The sequence below is a fragment of the Arvicola amphibius genome, chromosome 5 (genome assembly GCF_903992535.2).
Source record: "Arvicola amphibius chromosome 5, mArvAmp1.2, whole genome shotgun sequence".
Lineage (NCBI taxonomy): Eukaryota > Metazoa > Chordata > Mammalia > Rodentia > Cricetidae > Arvicola > Arvicola amphibius.
Window position 1 is genome coordinate 48180892 of NC_052051.1, and position 16534 is coordinate 48197425.

The 16534-nt window shown below is 44.3% G+C and overlaps 1 protein-coding gene across 1 annotated transcript; it reads left to right on the forward strand.

The window, feature by feature from the left end:
- The first annotated feature begins 402 nt into the window (after positions 1–402).
- On the forward strand, positions 403–12954 carry Znf2 (zinc finger protein 2). Its single transcript, XM_038330192.1, has 5 exons — positions 403–481; positions 5758–5806; positions 6199–6325; positions 9195–9317; positions 10974–12954. Exons 2-5 carry the CDS (start codon positions 5774–5776, stop codon positions 11963–11965), a joined length of 1275 nt encoding a protein of 424 aa, XP_038186120.1. The 5' UTR covers positions 403–481; positions 5758–5773; the 3' UTR covers positions 11966–12954.
- Positions 12955–16534: the final 3580 nt, after the last annotated feature.

Below are 16534 nucleotides of genomic sequence, written 5' to 3' on the forward strand. Positions count from 1 at the left end.
AATAGCGAGAACTAAGAATTCTTGAAGGAAAATAGCATAGCATCATGTATGTCACTAAGCTCATGCATTTGGTATTATCCACTAAAAGGTGACCAAGATCTGGGAACCCTGATTTTCTGAAAAAAACAGGCCTGCTGGCAAACCAGAAACAGAATTTATGCTGTCTGGGGCCCTCCTCCCAGCTGCACTGCTCAAGTCCGCCTTTGAAGGACAGCTGGTCTCCTGGTTTAGTAGCACAGGATCTGGCAGCCAGGTCCCACAGCTTCAGCACCACGTATCTGGAGTGCAAGCTTGGGTAGTTTTGTTTTGTTTCCCACGCGTCATTTGGAGGGCGCCGGCTATCAAGCCTTCTGGGAAATGGAGTCCCTGAGAAGGTGGCGCATTGATTCGGGCCCATAAGAGGAAGACTGTCACGCAGGCGCACTGCCTTCCCGATCCCAGGCGGTGTGGCCTTCGCCGGTTCCCAGTGCGCTTTCGGAAGGTGAGGACTTTGGGTCTAGGTCATCGAGAACACGAGTGGACCCAGCGGCGGAGAGAAGGGAATCCTATGGATTCGGCGGAGTATTTGTGGGCGTGACCTGGTGTGGCTAGCTTGCTCGTGAGTCGTCCCGCCCAGTGTGCTTAGGTTCCTTAGGACACAGATGCGGCTCCAGGTATCCTTGTTGGTATGCCCACTGTGTGTCAAAGTCCTGTACTTTCAAGTTGGTCCCGGTCTGTGCCCTGTCTTCCTCCAGTTCCTTCTTTCCGTAATGGGTGCTTCATGAATGTAGGTGGTACCGACCCTGAATCTAGGGGTGTCCACTCCACTCTCACAGTCCCCCCCAGATAACGTCTTTCGTTCCCCATCCCCAGCCTGCGCGGGAATGTCCTGGTGCGAGGGTGTTCGTGGAGGAAGTCGGATTTGAGGTGAATAAAACCCCAAGGGAAATGGCAGATGGCTTTAGGCAGATTTGAGATGATTTTGATGAGAATGCTCTGTCAAGGAGTAATGGGAAATAAGGGTAAAGGAACTATGCCAAAGCCAGACAAGACCCAGAGCATCAGGGTTAGTCCCACCAAGCAGCGTATTGTGTGCTCTTAAATGAGATCAACATAAATGAAAATTTGGGGTAACAATTCTAGAGGTAACATTCGAACCATCATAAAGTCGTACTTCCCACCTTAAGACCAGCCACCGACAGCCAGCATCTGTCTAGAAGTCTGTGTTGAGCAGCTGTCTGTTACACGACTGAAGTTGCTTGCAGTTTACCAGTGATCTTTCCCCTGGTTTTTCTTTTTTTTTTTCTTTTTTAAAATATTTATTTATTATGTATACAATATTCTGTCTGTGTGTACACCTGCAGGCCAGAAGAGAGCACCAGACCCCATTACAGATGGTTGTGAGCCACCATGTGGTTGCTGGAAATTGAACTCAGGACCTTTGGAAGAGCAGGCAATGCTCTTAACCTCTGAGCCACCTCTCCAGCCCCTCCCCTGGGTTTTTCTGTTGTTGTTTGTTTGTTTGATTGATTGATTGTTTACCTTTGTTGCATTTAAGATTTGGTCTTGTTTTGTAGCTTACCCTAGTGATAAGCCTGTAGTCCTTCTGCCTTAGCCTTCCAAGTGCTGGCATTACAGGTGTATGTTCCAAGTGCTGGCATTACATGTGTATGTTGCCATACCTATGTTTTCCATGAAACTTCAGTCATGCATATCAAGCTTCCCAAAATATTGGGATGTGTTATGGGATTTTCTATTTTATTTTAAAGATCTGCTTAACTTTGTGGCTAACTTCCAATGAAAGTAAATTATAATGTAGAATTTAAACCATCCAGGCAGACATTTTCAAATTCTATCTCAGCCTTTTACAAAGCCTGAATGCCCTACTGTACCTCTCTTCTTGATGTGGAATTAAATTATTAGAAGTAAATTATCCTTATTAAAAGCACTTAGCAGGAGTCTCGCAAGAGCAAGGGCTCAGCAATACAAGTTAGGTGATGTTTAATAGTGCTCCATTGTGTGTCTAGCCTCTATGCAATAAATTATTTAACCAAGTGTCTTGCTGTAGATGCTTAATAGAGTTCAAATTTTAGTTCCATTGTTTAAAGATTAAATGGGATCATTTGTGTACCACTTAAGTTGGGAGAGCGATAACCTTGAATAAAGATGATGTGTTGGTGATGGTTAATTAAAAGCTTTGTAACTCTTCTCTCATATCTCTAGAATAAATTCCTAGAGGATACTGGCCAGTCTGAGAGTGTCTGTGTTTGAAAGTCCTTGCGTCACAATGATCTTTCTAATGTGCACATCCAATGAGGACACAACTATGCTTAGCACTACCACCACCCCCAGCTCCTTTTGATGTAGTTTGACCTCTGCTGGTTTCTCCAGGCTCATCTTTTCTCCAGCATTGCTCATGTTCTTATCTAATTTCTGTGGTAATCCTTTATGTGATAAGATCTGCCTCTTATTTCTACTCAGGCTTTTCCATGTTTATAATGTGGCTCCTCCTTCACTTCAGAACCTCAGATCCCGGTTGTGCCAGGAGCACTGCAGCGTTTCCCCCTCCGTCCTTCCCTGGGGGGGCAGAGCCTCCGCAAAGCCCTGCCAGCCTGCCCTGCAGCTCTCTTTTAGGCGCCACCCTGTAGTAAATGTTACTTTGTTTATTTATTCTGTGTATAAAGCTGTTGCCCCTGGAGGTCAGGGAAAGGGTCTTGAGGGGTTTGTGCTTGGTGTGGTCGGTACTAAATCAGTGCTGATAAGGTAAATGCTTGAGTCTCAAGGGGCAGTGACGTAGTGACTGCAATAAAGGGGTCAGTGAGCCACAGATGCACATTCTCTCCTCCTCCTGAGAACACCGGGAGTTCCCAAATGCTTGCTTTCACCATTATTGTCATTAAACTCCTTCTAGGGGAAAGAATTGAGGTAGTGTTTCCTGTGTGCCTCCGGCCCTCCTTGAATTCAGTACTAGTCCTGACTGACCTTGAACTTGCAGCAGTCTTACCTTAGCTTCTTGAGTGCTGAGATTGCGAGTGTGAGTACCAGATACAAACTTAGACTCTGCATTGTGAGAAAGTGAGATGCATTTAGCTAACTTCTGCAGAGGGAGTTGGAAGACAGTGAGTCTCCTGGAAACCCAAGGATAAGTAAAGCTGCGGTGTGTGGGAACTGGAACTCGCTTCATCTAGAAACATTGTGAGCTCCAGTGTTTCACCACTAAAGTGAGCTACATCCATTGGTTCTGTCTCCTGGTACCTCTGCTCCCTGGTCCCGGAGGCTACTTCAATATCTCCTGATATCTTCTTGACTTATCACCTGCATGTCCTGACACTTTAAAATTCATGTTCACTAAGAAGAATGTCATCTTTTCACACAAGATCATTTCTGCCATAGTTTTCTCACCTGGATACTAACTTAACATACTTGGGAAAAGAGAATCTCAATTGAGTTGCCTTCATCAGACCGGTCTGTGAGCATGTTTGAGCTGTATTCTCTCTCTCTCTCTCTCTCTCTCTCTCTCTCTCTCTCTCTCTCTCTCTCTCCCTCCCTCACTCCCTCCCGTCCCCTCTCTTTCTGTTTCTTTCTTTCTCTCTCTCTCTTCGAAACAGGGTTTCCTCTCTGTAGCCTTGGTGTCCTGGGACTCACTCTGTAGCCCAGGCTGGCCTCAAACTCTGCAAACTCAGAGATCTGCTTGCCCCCGACTCCCAAGTGCTGGGATTAAAGGAATGTGCCACCATCACCCAGAGTATGGGTGCATTTTCTTAATTACCCATTGATACTGGAGGACCTAGCCCACTGTGGATGTTGTCATCCCTGGGACAGTATATCTGGGCTGTATAAGAAAGTAGCTGAGGAAAAGCAAAAGATCCAGGATAGCCAAAACATTCCTGTACAATAAAAGAACTTCTGGAGGCATCACAATCCCTGACTTCAAACTCTACTACAGAGCTACAGTACTGAAAGCAGCTTGGTATTGGCATAAGAACAGACAGGGGAACCAATGGAACCGAATAGGAGACCCAGATATCAATCCACATATCTTCAAACGCCTGATTATTGACAATGAAGCAAAAAATATCAAATAGAAAAAAGAAAGCATATTTAACAAGTAGTGCTGGCCTAACTGGATATCAACATGTAGAAGATTGAAAATAGACCCATATCTATTACCATGCACAAAACTCAAGTCCAAATGGATCAAAGACCTCAACATAAAGCCAGCCACACTGAACCTTATGGAAGAGAAAGTGGGAAGTACACTTGAATGCATTGGCACAGGGAACCACTCCCTAAATATAACCCCAGCAGCACAGACACTGAGAGAAACAATAAATGGGACCTCCTGAAACTGAAAAGCTTCTGTAAAGCAAAGGACATGGTCAACAAGACAAAACGACAGCCTACAGAATGGGAAAAGATCTTCACCAACCCCACACCAGACAGAGGTCTGATCTCCAAAAACTCCAAAGAACTCAGGAAATTGGACACCAAAATAACACATACTACAATATAAAAAATGTAGTACAGACATAAACAGAGAACTCTCAATAGAGGAATCTAAAATGGCTGAAAGATACTTAAGGAAATGTTCAACATCCTTAGTCATCAGAGAAATGCAAATCAAAACAAATCTGAGATTCCATCTTACACCTGAAAGAATGGCCAAGATCAAAAACACTGATGACAACTTATGCTGGAGAGGTTGTGGGGAGAAGGGAACACTTCTGGCTGGTGGGAATGCAAGCTGGTACAACCCCTTTGGATGTCAGTGTGGCGATTTCTCAGAAAATTAGGAAACAATATGCCTCAAGACCCAGCAATACCACTTTTGGGTATATATCCAAAGGATGCTCAATCGTACCACAAGGACATGTGCTCAACTATGTTCATAACAGCTTTGTTTGGCATAGCCAGAACCTGGAAACAACCTAAATAGCCCTCAATCGAAGAATGGATAAGGAAAATGTGGTACATTTACGCAATGGAGTACTACACAGCAGAAAAAAATAACAACAGCTTGAATTTTGCAGGAGAATGGATGGAAATAGAAAACATTATTTTGAGTGAGGTAACCCAGACACAGAGAGACAATTATCACATGTACTCACTCATAGGTGGTTTTTAAACATAAAGCAAAGAGAGCCAGCCTACAAACCACAATCCCAGAGAACTTAGACAACAATGAGGACACTAAGAGAGACTTACATAGATCTAATCTACATGGGAAGTAGAAAGTAGAAAAAGAGAAGATGTTCTGAGTAAATTGGGAGCATGGGGACCTTGGGGGAGGGTTGAAGGGGGAAGGAGAAAGGCAGGGAGGGGAGCAGAGAAAAATTTAGAGCTCAATAAATACCAACAATAATAAAGCAGCTGAGCAAGGCAGTAAGCAATGTTCTTCTGTGGTCTTGATATGGTTTCTACCTCCTGGTTCCTGCCTAGGTTTCCCTTGGTCATTTGTAAAGTTGCCTTTGATTTAAGCTCATTAACGCTTACTGTGTTCTGACTCCTGGGAACAGAACTCTACCCTGAAGATAAGGGTACAACAGACACTGCCTTGGTTTCGATATTCATGGCTTTTACTCTAACTCTGGAAGGAGCATGGAGTGCTCTTGGCCTTCCTTTGCTCTTTTGACGGTGTTGGGAATGAAGGTAGCTACTTCTCTCACTGCTATATGGAGGGTCCTTGCCACATGGGTCAGAAGACTCCAGGACTGGGCATTGTCATACCTTCTTTTCTCTTACACTTTTCCTCACTAGAATCCTGTTCTTCCCTCCCAGGACACCATAGGAGGGAATGGCTGCTGTGTCTCCACCTACTAGATGCCAGGTGAGATGGACATTTCTATTTCTGAAATACTGTTATTAGTTGCCAAGATGTAGGCACTTGTTTCTTTATCCTGAGTGTCTTCCTTTATGACCCTCCCTCCACCCCTAGGCCAATGAAGGGCTCCAAGGTAAGATGACCTTTAGCACTTTGAGCCCTCAGCCTTCCCAAAAGCTGACAGAGCAGGGCTGCCTGGAGGAGTCTGGCATCAGCGGTTCCTTCCTGACTGTGCCTTTGGCAGCCAGTTGTGGACTGAGAGTCAGCCCCTGTATTCCAAGGAGTGTTGGGTTAGGCTGGAGTTCATGGTGTGCTATAGAGCACCCAGAGCCTGCCTCAGGAGAGACGAAACAGACTAGGAAGACAATGCTTGTAAGGAAGTGTGGTTGTGTTTGCAGCCATCGGTGACATTTGAGGATGTGGCCGTGACTTTCACAGATGAAGAGTGGAGGCATCTGCTCCCTGTGCAGAGGGCGCTCTACCAGGCTGTGATGCTGGAAAACTATGAGAACATCATCTCACTGGGTAAGGAGTCAGAACTTGTCCCAAACCGTGCGGATCACAAGGGCAGGGGATTGCCACCTCTTTGACCCCACCTGAGTTCAGAACCACCTGACAGACAAAAGAGACAAAGGAGGTGGCTTTAGGTGCTCAGCTAGGGACTGATGTTAATGGCACTGGGAAACCACAGGTCCCCTTGTTCAGCAACTTTCTTCCACAAAACAGGGCAGTCTGCAGGACAGGGCAGAGCACGTGTGTTGTAGTATGGATCTGGCTCCCCAGAGGCAGCCAGCAGAAGAGTTAATGTGTCCAGGTCTTCTGGCATGCCAACAGGTAATGACTCAGTTCCATCAGGTAGACAAGGAGCCATCTCAGTGAGAGGATATAACAACCATTTCATGGAAGACAGAGGAGGACAAAGAAGTGCCCCTGTGGAAAGGAAAGAGGTCATCGGAGATGTGCTTGATTTTGAATATTTGTCTTAATGACAGCCTTAGATACGTATAAAAGGCACTTTGTAATTAGACTTATGTGACAAGCATGTGATGTGTGATATTGCACTCTTGGATTTTTGAGGGACCCCCCAAACAGCTCCCAAATAAATCACACACAGAGGCTTATTCTTAGTTATGAATGCCCGGCCTTAGCTTGGCTTGTTTCTTGCCAGCTTTTCTTAAATTAAATTATCCCAACTAACTTCTGCCCCTGGGATTTTATTTTCTTCTTACTTCAGTGCATCTTACTTTCCTTCTTACTCCATGACTGGGTGGCTAGCTCCTGATGTCCTCCTCTCCATTCTCTTGCTTCTCCTCTTCCTCATTTCTCCTTCTATTTATATACTCTGCCTGCTAGCCCCACCTATCCTTGCTCCTACCTTGATATTGGTCGTTCAACGCTTTGTTAAACCATCAGGTGTTTTAGATAGGCACAGTAACACAACTTCACAGAGTTAAACAAAAGTTACACACCTGAAAATAATCTTCCCCAACAGGGAAATTGAGAGCTTTTGTTAATGTCAGCTGTTAATGAAGTAAAGCAAAGTCCTTACGGGTAATAAGAAACTCCCAAAAGTTTCCAGAATAAGAGGCTGAAGTCAAGCACAGTGGTTTGTTCTTGTAGTCTTGGCCACTCCGGAAGCAGGAGCACACAATGCAAAAGCAGGTAACAGTCAGATTCATGTTGCAGGTTTGTATTGAAAAGCCAACATTGGGCTGAGGATGTAGCTAAGTAATAGAGTGTTTTCTAGCATGTGCAAGATCTTGAGTTTAATACATGGACACATGCACACATTAGCACCTTCTGGATTAGCTTAATCAGGGATATTAATTAGTTAATGTCCCAAACTGAAAAGATTGTTCAGTTGGCATCAAGGAAGATCCCAAGATTTTGTCAGGGGCTTTGGAAGAAGCCACAGGAAGGGATGGGCGTGGTCAGTCTGCGAAAAGAAAACCAGTACACACTGGACTGATGCTTCTCAGGCCCAGGAAGAACAAAGATCCCTACCTCTCCTATCTCCCAAGGCAGAACCTTGTCCACAGGGGTGTTTGAGCTCGGGTGTTTCCAAGATTGAGATCTAATTTTGTTCATTTGGCTGAAGATATGAGTTGCTCTAGAAATTGATCCAAAGAATGCAATAGGATTGCCAGTTTATACAGCATACCAGGAAATAGTTCCCATGCTATCGTGTGTTAATAGCAAAACATTAAAAATAGTAAAATGTGCTGGATGGTGGTGCTACACGCCTTTAATCCCAATACTAAGGAGGCAGGGGCAGATCAATCCTGGTAAGTTCTACGCCACCCTGGACTACAGAGAGAGTTCCAGGACAGGCTCCAAAGCTACAAAGAAACCCTACCTTAAAAAAAATGAAAAACAGCCAGGCGGTGGTGGCGCACGTCTTTAATCCCAGCACTCGGGAGGCAGAGGCAGGCGGATCTCTGAGTTTGAGGCCAGCCTGGTCTACAAGAGCTAGCTCCAGGACAGGCTCTAGAAACTACAGGGAAACCCTGTCTCGAAAAACCAAAAAAAGAAAAAAGAAAAACAACAACCAAAGGAAAATTTCTATAGCTAGGATTTACTAAATTATTTATCCATATAATGTGCTATCATATAGTCATTAAAACATTGTAGAAAATCTGTACTAAATAAAATCAATGTTTTAAATTTACTGCATGAAAAGAACTTCAATTTACAACTCAGTAGTATTTCATTATCCAGCTTAGTTCTTATAACATATCATTCCATTTTTTCTGTATTTACCTGGGGGGTATGCATGTGCAACAGCATGCATGTGGAGGGGAGGGGACTACTTGAGGGAGCTGGCTCTCTCCTATAACGTGTGGGTTTTAGGACATGAACCCAGCTTAGCAGCTTGATTCACCCACTAAGACATCTCCCCAGCCCCCCATTATCCAGTGTCTAACAAAACCACACATAAGGTTCTCCCAGCATCAAAATGAAGTACAAGCAAGAAATACTAGTAGGAGGTGTGAAAGGTGACTCCAGTTTTCCTCCAGTGAGCACAACGACTCGTTTCCATGGAAGCATTGTACTAAGGATGAGCGGACAAATGACAGTGAGTTCCCTCCTTATGCTTTTGCAGTCAAGATGCTCCTTTCCCTTCTCACCTCGTGAGCCAAGGGCCTCTATCCTGCCAGTGTCCAGATGGAAAGCTTCCCTATGCTGCCTACGAATCGAGGTGGCTTTTGTGGGCCCTGCTCTGGTGCCTGGCATTTGCCCTTTTCAAGGGCCCCAGCCCTGACCTTCCCCAGAGGTGGCTTTGGTCTGTATTCTGCGTTTCTGAGAGTCTAGACTTAGAGGCCAGGATTGAGTTTGGAATGGTTCCTCATTGTCATCACAGCAGCCCCCTGCCTTATGCTTTCTCCCTGAGCAGGGCTTCCTGTTCCTCGACCTGACGTGACTCTTCAGTTTCTTCAGTTGACGACAAGGGACGAGCCATGGACACAGGGTCTTCATGGATGTGAGGAGAAAGAATGGACAGACAGTGTCTCTCTAGGTAACCAAGCCTGAACAGAATGGGCAGAGTTTTTTGTTTCTGTTCTTGGATGGGCGAATGTTAGGGATCACCCTTGTCTCAAATTCAAGTTGTACATTGGCATGTCTGTTTCCTATTGCACATCCTTTCTCTGTTCCTCCTTGTACACATTAAAGTATGATTTATCTGCATTCACCAACTTGTTTCTCAGAATTGTCACCTCTGAGATTTTTATTGGTCTCCCAGGTCTGGTCAGGCTACCCTAATGAATCTATTGGTCCCACTCCCAGAACCATTCTCCTGAACTCTGAGAAGTCTTTTTCCACATTACTTCCCTGCATCCTCCTTTACTCCCAAGCCGGAGGCATTCCCAGAGTGTAAGCTCTCTGGGAAGTGATGCACTGTGACCAAGTATTCCATCTGTCATAGTGCCCCTCTCCTCTGTCATTGTCCAGAGAAGAAACTGAATCTGAGTTTTCTTGTATAATTAGGAAATATAAGTTGTTAATGAATAATCACTGATAATAGTCAAGCTTGTAGTCATGTTAGATTTTCTAGATATATAGATATATATTTCAGTTAAATAGGTATTCTTCATATCTTTCAAAGACTACAGAATATGGCCTTTAAAATGTTTTAAAAGCTTAGGACTTTACATGACAATGAGACACGTCTGCTCCTGGCAGCACCAGCTACTTCAAGAGGAAGATGGACATCGAAGAGGCTTCTTATGGAGTTGGTTAGCAATTTGGGCAAGAAACTGCTCTTGCCTGGACTGTTGCATAAACCGGACATGAAGAACCTGCAGAGAGAGGACTGTTGAACTTACCTAAAGGTGAGATGATCCTTCAGGGTTCCTGATTCGTGAATGAGTCTGCGAGACATTCTGCAGGATACAGAAGAAAGTGACTGAACTGTCTTTGAATTTTCCTGCTTCATGGAAAAGTCTGCTGGACACTATGGGCCTGTAGGCTGAAGATGGATGCCCCAACGGTACAGAAGAACTTTGGGTGACTGTCCAGGCAGCGAGATGTCTCTGTCATTTCTAGAGTTTTATAAGTTGCTTACTTCTCGTTTACTTAGGTAATATTATATCCTTGTGGAGTCTTTGATGGAGTTGAAGAATAGATAGTTATTGTTATAGTTTTCCTTAGTTATGATAAAAGATAAAATAGATAATAAATATTATAACTGTAATTCTTGCTGGGTAACTGCTTTGTTATATGTAATTTTACTATGTTAAAGTTAAAGCCTTTTTGTTTAAATGGAAAAAGGGGAAATGGTGTAGGAGGGCCTTCTGTATTTGTGTTGCTTTCATTGGTTGAATAAAGAAACTGCCTCGGCCTTATGATAGGGCAGCACTTAGATAGGTAGGGAAAAGAGAACTGAATGCTGGGAGAAAGAAGGCAGGGAGGGAGAGAGCCGCCATGAATCTCTGGCCTGAGGCAGACGTAGGCTATAATCTTGACGGTAAGCCACAGTTACAGCCACGTGGTGATACACAGATTTAATAGAAATGGGTTAATCAAGATGTGAGAGTTAGCCAATAAGAGGCTAGAGCTAATGGGCCAGGCAAAACTTAATTAATACAATTTCTGTGTGGTTATTTCGGGTGTTAAGCTAGCCGGGTGGTGGGATGCAGCCCGCTCCCCTTACTACCTTTTCTCTTTGTTGCAGACTGGGAGCCTAAGCCTGAGATCCTAGATGCTTCAGCAGGAACCCCGAGAGACAGCCATAGAAGGCAAAGTCCTGTGTGCCCTAAACCAGAAGTTCAGACACTAGCAGGTGGGCTGGAACCAGCAAAGGAAAATCCTGCAGCAGAGACTTGCAAGAAACGTCTTTCCTTAAACAGAAGCTTGCAGAGAAGGCCAGCCCCATCCAAGAAAGCCCTCGCTAAACACCAAGACCAAGAATGTAGTGACTGCGGGAAGACCTTCTTTGACCATTCGTCACTCATGCGTCACCAGAGAACTCACACTGGAGAGAAGCCTTATGGCTGTCCTGAGTGTGGGAAGGCCTTCAGTCACAGGACCAGTCTCAGCAGACATCTGATGTCGCACACAGGGGAGAGCCCTTATGAGTGCAGCGCCTGTGGCAAAGCCTTCTTTGACCGGTCGTCCCTCACTGTGCATCAGCGGGTGCACACGGGAGAGAAGCCTTTCAAATGCAGTGAGTGTGGCAAAGCCTTCTTTGACCGGTCATCCCTTACCCGCCACCAAAGAATCCATACCGGGGAGAGTCCCTACGAATGTCAGCAGTGTGGCAAAGCCTTTAGCCAGAAGAGCATTCTCACTCGGCACCAGCTGATCCACACTGGCAGGAAACCATATAAATGCAGTGAGTGCGGAAGAGCGTTCTACGGGGTCTCCTCCTTAAACAGACACCAGAAGGCACATGTCGGGGAGCCACACCATCAGTGCGATGAGTGTGGCAAAGCTTTCTTTGAACGCTCTTCTCTCACAAAGCACCAGAGGATACACACTGGAGAGAAGCCATATGAGTGCAGTGAGTGTGGGAAAGCCTTCAGCCAGAAGTGCCGGCTCACACTACATCAGAGAGTTCACACAGGGGAGAAACCCTTTGAGTGTAGTGTGTGTGGAAAAGAGTTCAGCTTCAAGTCCTCAGTCATTCAGCATCAGAGACGTTATGCCAAACAAGGGACAGACTGACCAAGGAGAAGTGTGAGCTAGACCAAGGGCCTTCCATAAACGTGATAGGTCTCCATGTCATCTACAGACCCAGCATTTGCTCCTGCTGCCTACTGTAGCTGCTGTCCTGTCTTACCTCTGCTCCACAGCATCTGAGTAATCAATGATCCTGCTGTGCTACAGAACTAGTGTGCAGTGCAGAAGCTAAAACCTGAATCCAGATTGAAAATCATGGGCAGAGCTGGCTGTAGCTCAGAGCTAGAATAGTGCCTAGTATACACGAGGCCCTGCTCCTCGACCCCAGCAGTGCACAAGGTACTTGGAGAGACTGGCAGCAACAGGGTATGTGTTAGGAGGGGAGCCCACAGACATAACTCTATGAGAACATAGGCCCGTTGTCACTGCACTGAACTAGATGCAGACTATTACAGGAGGGGAATGTCACAGTTATTAGAAAAACCATTTTCTCCAGAAGTTTCTATAGTTCTAGTCCCTGTGAAGCTTTTTGGCATACAGACATAGTTGTCTTGTGCCCTAGCATTTAGCCCTCCTGGCAGTAGTAGTAGTAGTGCTAACACTTATTAAGAGCTTATCCTGGGGTAAACACTCAGCAGAGAATTTCAGCAGGGAGAGATTGACTGATCCTCTAATGAGTCTTCTTGCTGTCTTTCACAGATGAGCACCATGAGGTTTCAAGAGATTAAGGAATACATTCTGGGTGACACAAGGTAAAGCCAGGTGTCTTAGTTACTGTTCTATTACTGTGTAGAGTCATTGTGACCAGAGCAACTTATAAAAGGATTAATTATTAATTAATTAATTAGGGGCTTGCTTACAGTTCCAGAGAGTGAGTCTGTGGCAGGAGCGTGACAACACATAGGTAAGCGTGGAGCTGGAGCAGTAGCTGAGAGCTTACATCTGATCCACAAGTACTCAGCCTAGAGATTGGGAGAGACAGACAGACACACTGGTCTTGGCATGGGCTTTGGAAATTTCAAAGCCCATCCTCAGTGACACACCTCCTCGAACAAAGCCACGCTCTGGGCTGCAGAGATGGTTTAGTGGTTAAGAGCATTGGCTTTTCTTCCAGAGGTCATGATTTCGATTCATAGCAACCACATGGTTGCTCACAACCATCTGTAATGAGATCTGGTGCCGTCTTCTGGTGTGCAGGCATACATGCAGAACACAGTATACATAATAAATCGTTTTTAAAAGATTTATAAAATCAAAGCCACACTCCCTAATCCTTTCTAAACACTCCATAAAGGGGAAACCAAACATTCAAATACATGTATGAGCCTGTGGGCATGATTCTCATTCAAATCACCACATTCCACGCAAGGATATGATCAGCTGACCCTCATGCTGTGAAACAGGTTTTTTTCCTTTCTGAATTTCACATCTGAGCACACTGAAGTTCAGAAAGATTAGTAACACCCTAGACAGCACAAGGTGAAACTAGGGCTTTAGTACGGGGCTGCCTTCAATCTGTCTACTACAGTGTGTTCTTAAATCTTGTCTCATCATTTATATACCTGAATTATCTTCTCAGCTGGCTTGTAAGCACTTGGAGGTGTGATTTCGAAGGTCTCTGAATCTTACTCAGTGCCTTGAAAACACAGATGCTCAATAAATGTTTATCTAAATGAATACCAAGGTCTCTGTTTTCAAACCTCCTTTCTCAGCAAGGTTCACATCCAGCCTGTAGCATTCCTGTGCTCCCCAGTCCAGTTCTTCCTTCTCCATTGCTCAAGAGATGCCATAAGCTGTGGTACAGTAACAAAGACGCCTCCAGACAAAGGCCTGTGTCTCCTCTGGAGTGTAGCAGTCTGTTTATCCAGTCTACCACTTGAGACCCACAAATGACCATGAAGGAGGGGAAAGCTAAAAGATATTTCTATTGTCTAGGTGCCATTCTGATCAATTCTAGAGTCAGAATCCACCCCTAAGGGCTAGGAACACAAGAGGCACCTTGGTATTTGCATGACACTAGAAGCCATGTTTTGCACATCACTTAGCTTGGTCTTTCCACAAGGGCCCTTTCTGCCCATTATTTCAGATGTAAAATAGGTCTCTTGAATAAAATATCTCTGGATAACTAAAATCTTCCTTAATATGCTTCCCTATCACCAAACTTCAGATCCTGGTTGTTGCAGGATATTTGATCACACTGTGAAGCTCCAAGACTGTGTTAATAAAATTAGCCTTGGATCCCGGGCGGAGCAAGTGACTGGTTGATAGGAATTAGCCATAGAGAATATGGATGACCTGGTAAGATGCAGTCCTTTTTGTTTTTAGATCATATGGAAAGAGGTGATCCATAAAGTCAGCTGGTTGCGTTCTGATCTCGTAGGTTTTTCACCCCCAGCATCTGACTTCCAAGTCTCTATTTAACTGAGTGCAATTTAGATAGAGCAACACCTGAGTACCCAAATGCATCCATTTCCTAGGTGAAATCTTTTTTATTGTATTGAAGGTCATGTATGAGGCAGCCTGAACTTTGTGAGTGTTTCCTCTTTTTGCAAGGGAAGGCCTGGCAAAGGGCTTGTGTGTTCTAGTTGGCCAAGGTGGGATTCTCTGGGAACTAAGAGGAAGCTGAATCGCCAAACAGCTCTCTCTTCTGCTCCTAAACAATTTCATTTTGGTCTTAAAGCAGAAAAGTGTCAGGGAATACATTTTATGTGTATAATTTATATAATTTATAAGCAACTAGAAGAAAAACACCACAAGAACTGTGTGCAGATAATACCTAATGTTTCATAATGTCAAGTAAAAACCCAAGAGGACTGTTGGCTAGTGTCTTTTGACTATCTCTGAGAGTTCTGAGTCTTATTCAAAATACATTGAGTATTGACTATTGTATTTGTTTAACACACTGCCATTATCAGTGAGATGAGATTGGGAAAAATCCAATCTTTTTTTTTTTTTAATATTTATTTATTTATTTATTTATTATGTATACAATATTCTGTCTGTGTGTATGTCTGCAGGCCAGAAGAGGGCGCCAGACCTCATTACAGATGGTTGTGAGCCACCATGTGGTTGCTGGGGATTGAACTCAGGACCTTTGGAAGAGCAGGCAATGCTCTTAACCGCTGAGCCATCTCTCCAGCCCCGAAAAATCCAATCTTAACAGACTTTTGGGAAAAGTGGCTGAAAACAATGGGGAGGTCCCATCACAGTTTCTCCACTGCCAGCAGCAACAGCAATCTCCAGTGGCTGTAAGACTCTGCCACCAGCCCAGGCTATCAGTGGGTTTGCAACCTATGACCACCAGCTATGCAGACCTCAGGTTTTCCTTTGTTCTTATAGCTTACAGCTACTTACCACCAGTACCCAAAGACAACTTTTACATATGACTTCCCACTATGTCGCCACACCAAAACAATGTATTTTTCCTTCCTGCCATTATTGTTTCTGTTTATTTTGGGGAGGAAGTGGCCAGACCTAGTTTATTGATATTTTCCCCAAAGCCCAGCTTTGGACTAACTGGTAACATTCTTCCATTTCTGTCTCATTGGTTTGCCATGTTTATTTGCATGAGCCCTGACAACTTGTTTGTGGTTCAGCCAGCATGGAGAAGGACACAGGAAACTCCTCAGAATCACATTTGTTCTCTGCCCACTGACGGGAAGAGAAATGATGAGCAAAAATGTTTTACTCTAAGATGCGTTAGATCTACTAAGAATTGGACATTATAATGAAGAAAGGACATTTGACATTGTGGTTTGTTCCCAGATAAATGAGTAGATCAAATTTTCTCTTCTGTAATTATAAACTGGCTATCAAATTGGGTAGTTTCCTGTGGGAAGATAAGTGAGAATACATTAGCTGAAGATTCACCTGTCTACAGAATCCCAGAGCCCGTGGAGGTATCTTGTTCTAGTTCAGGTGAGACAGGAGCAGCCTGCCGTGCATATAAAGCCTAATTAGTCCTTTATTAGCCATTGACCAAAAGCACGCTCTTTTCCCTAAAGAACCCTTGGCACTGAAGCGCAGGTACACAGTGTTTATTAGGCAAAAAGCACAATGATCCCATTGTCAGGTATAGGTTGGGGCACCTGGTGACATTTGTGTTGGTAGAACACATCAGTTGTTTTGATCATACATCTGGGTCATGGTCTGGAGCAAGGAAAAGTCTGGAATGTGGTGATGTTAATGGTCTAGGGTTGCTCATAGATTCACCATGACAATAAATATACTTTAATAAGAAGGGGCTTTTTTACTTAAGACACTGGTGTCCATGTGTGGCCAGGACTGTACCTAAGAGTACTTTCAAGATGCAGCATCTAGCTAGAGCAACCCAGGGCTTATAAAAGCAAACCCCACAATAGTACATGTAGTTTGTCTACATATAGGAACGGTCTAATCTTAACATAAATGCCTTTCAGTTGTCCTAGATATATTTCTTAATTGAGTAAGCAAGTTTGATTACAGAAGCAGAAATAGTTACTTTTATGACTTACTCTCTTGCTAGAATAGCAAATTTTACAAGATCAGGTGACTTAAGAAAAGTTTTCAATGTCTGGGGAGAAGGGGAAGTGGGCTGTATGGGTACCCCTATAAAAGAGAGGAATTTTTTTCTTT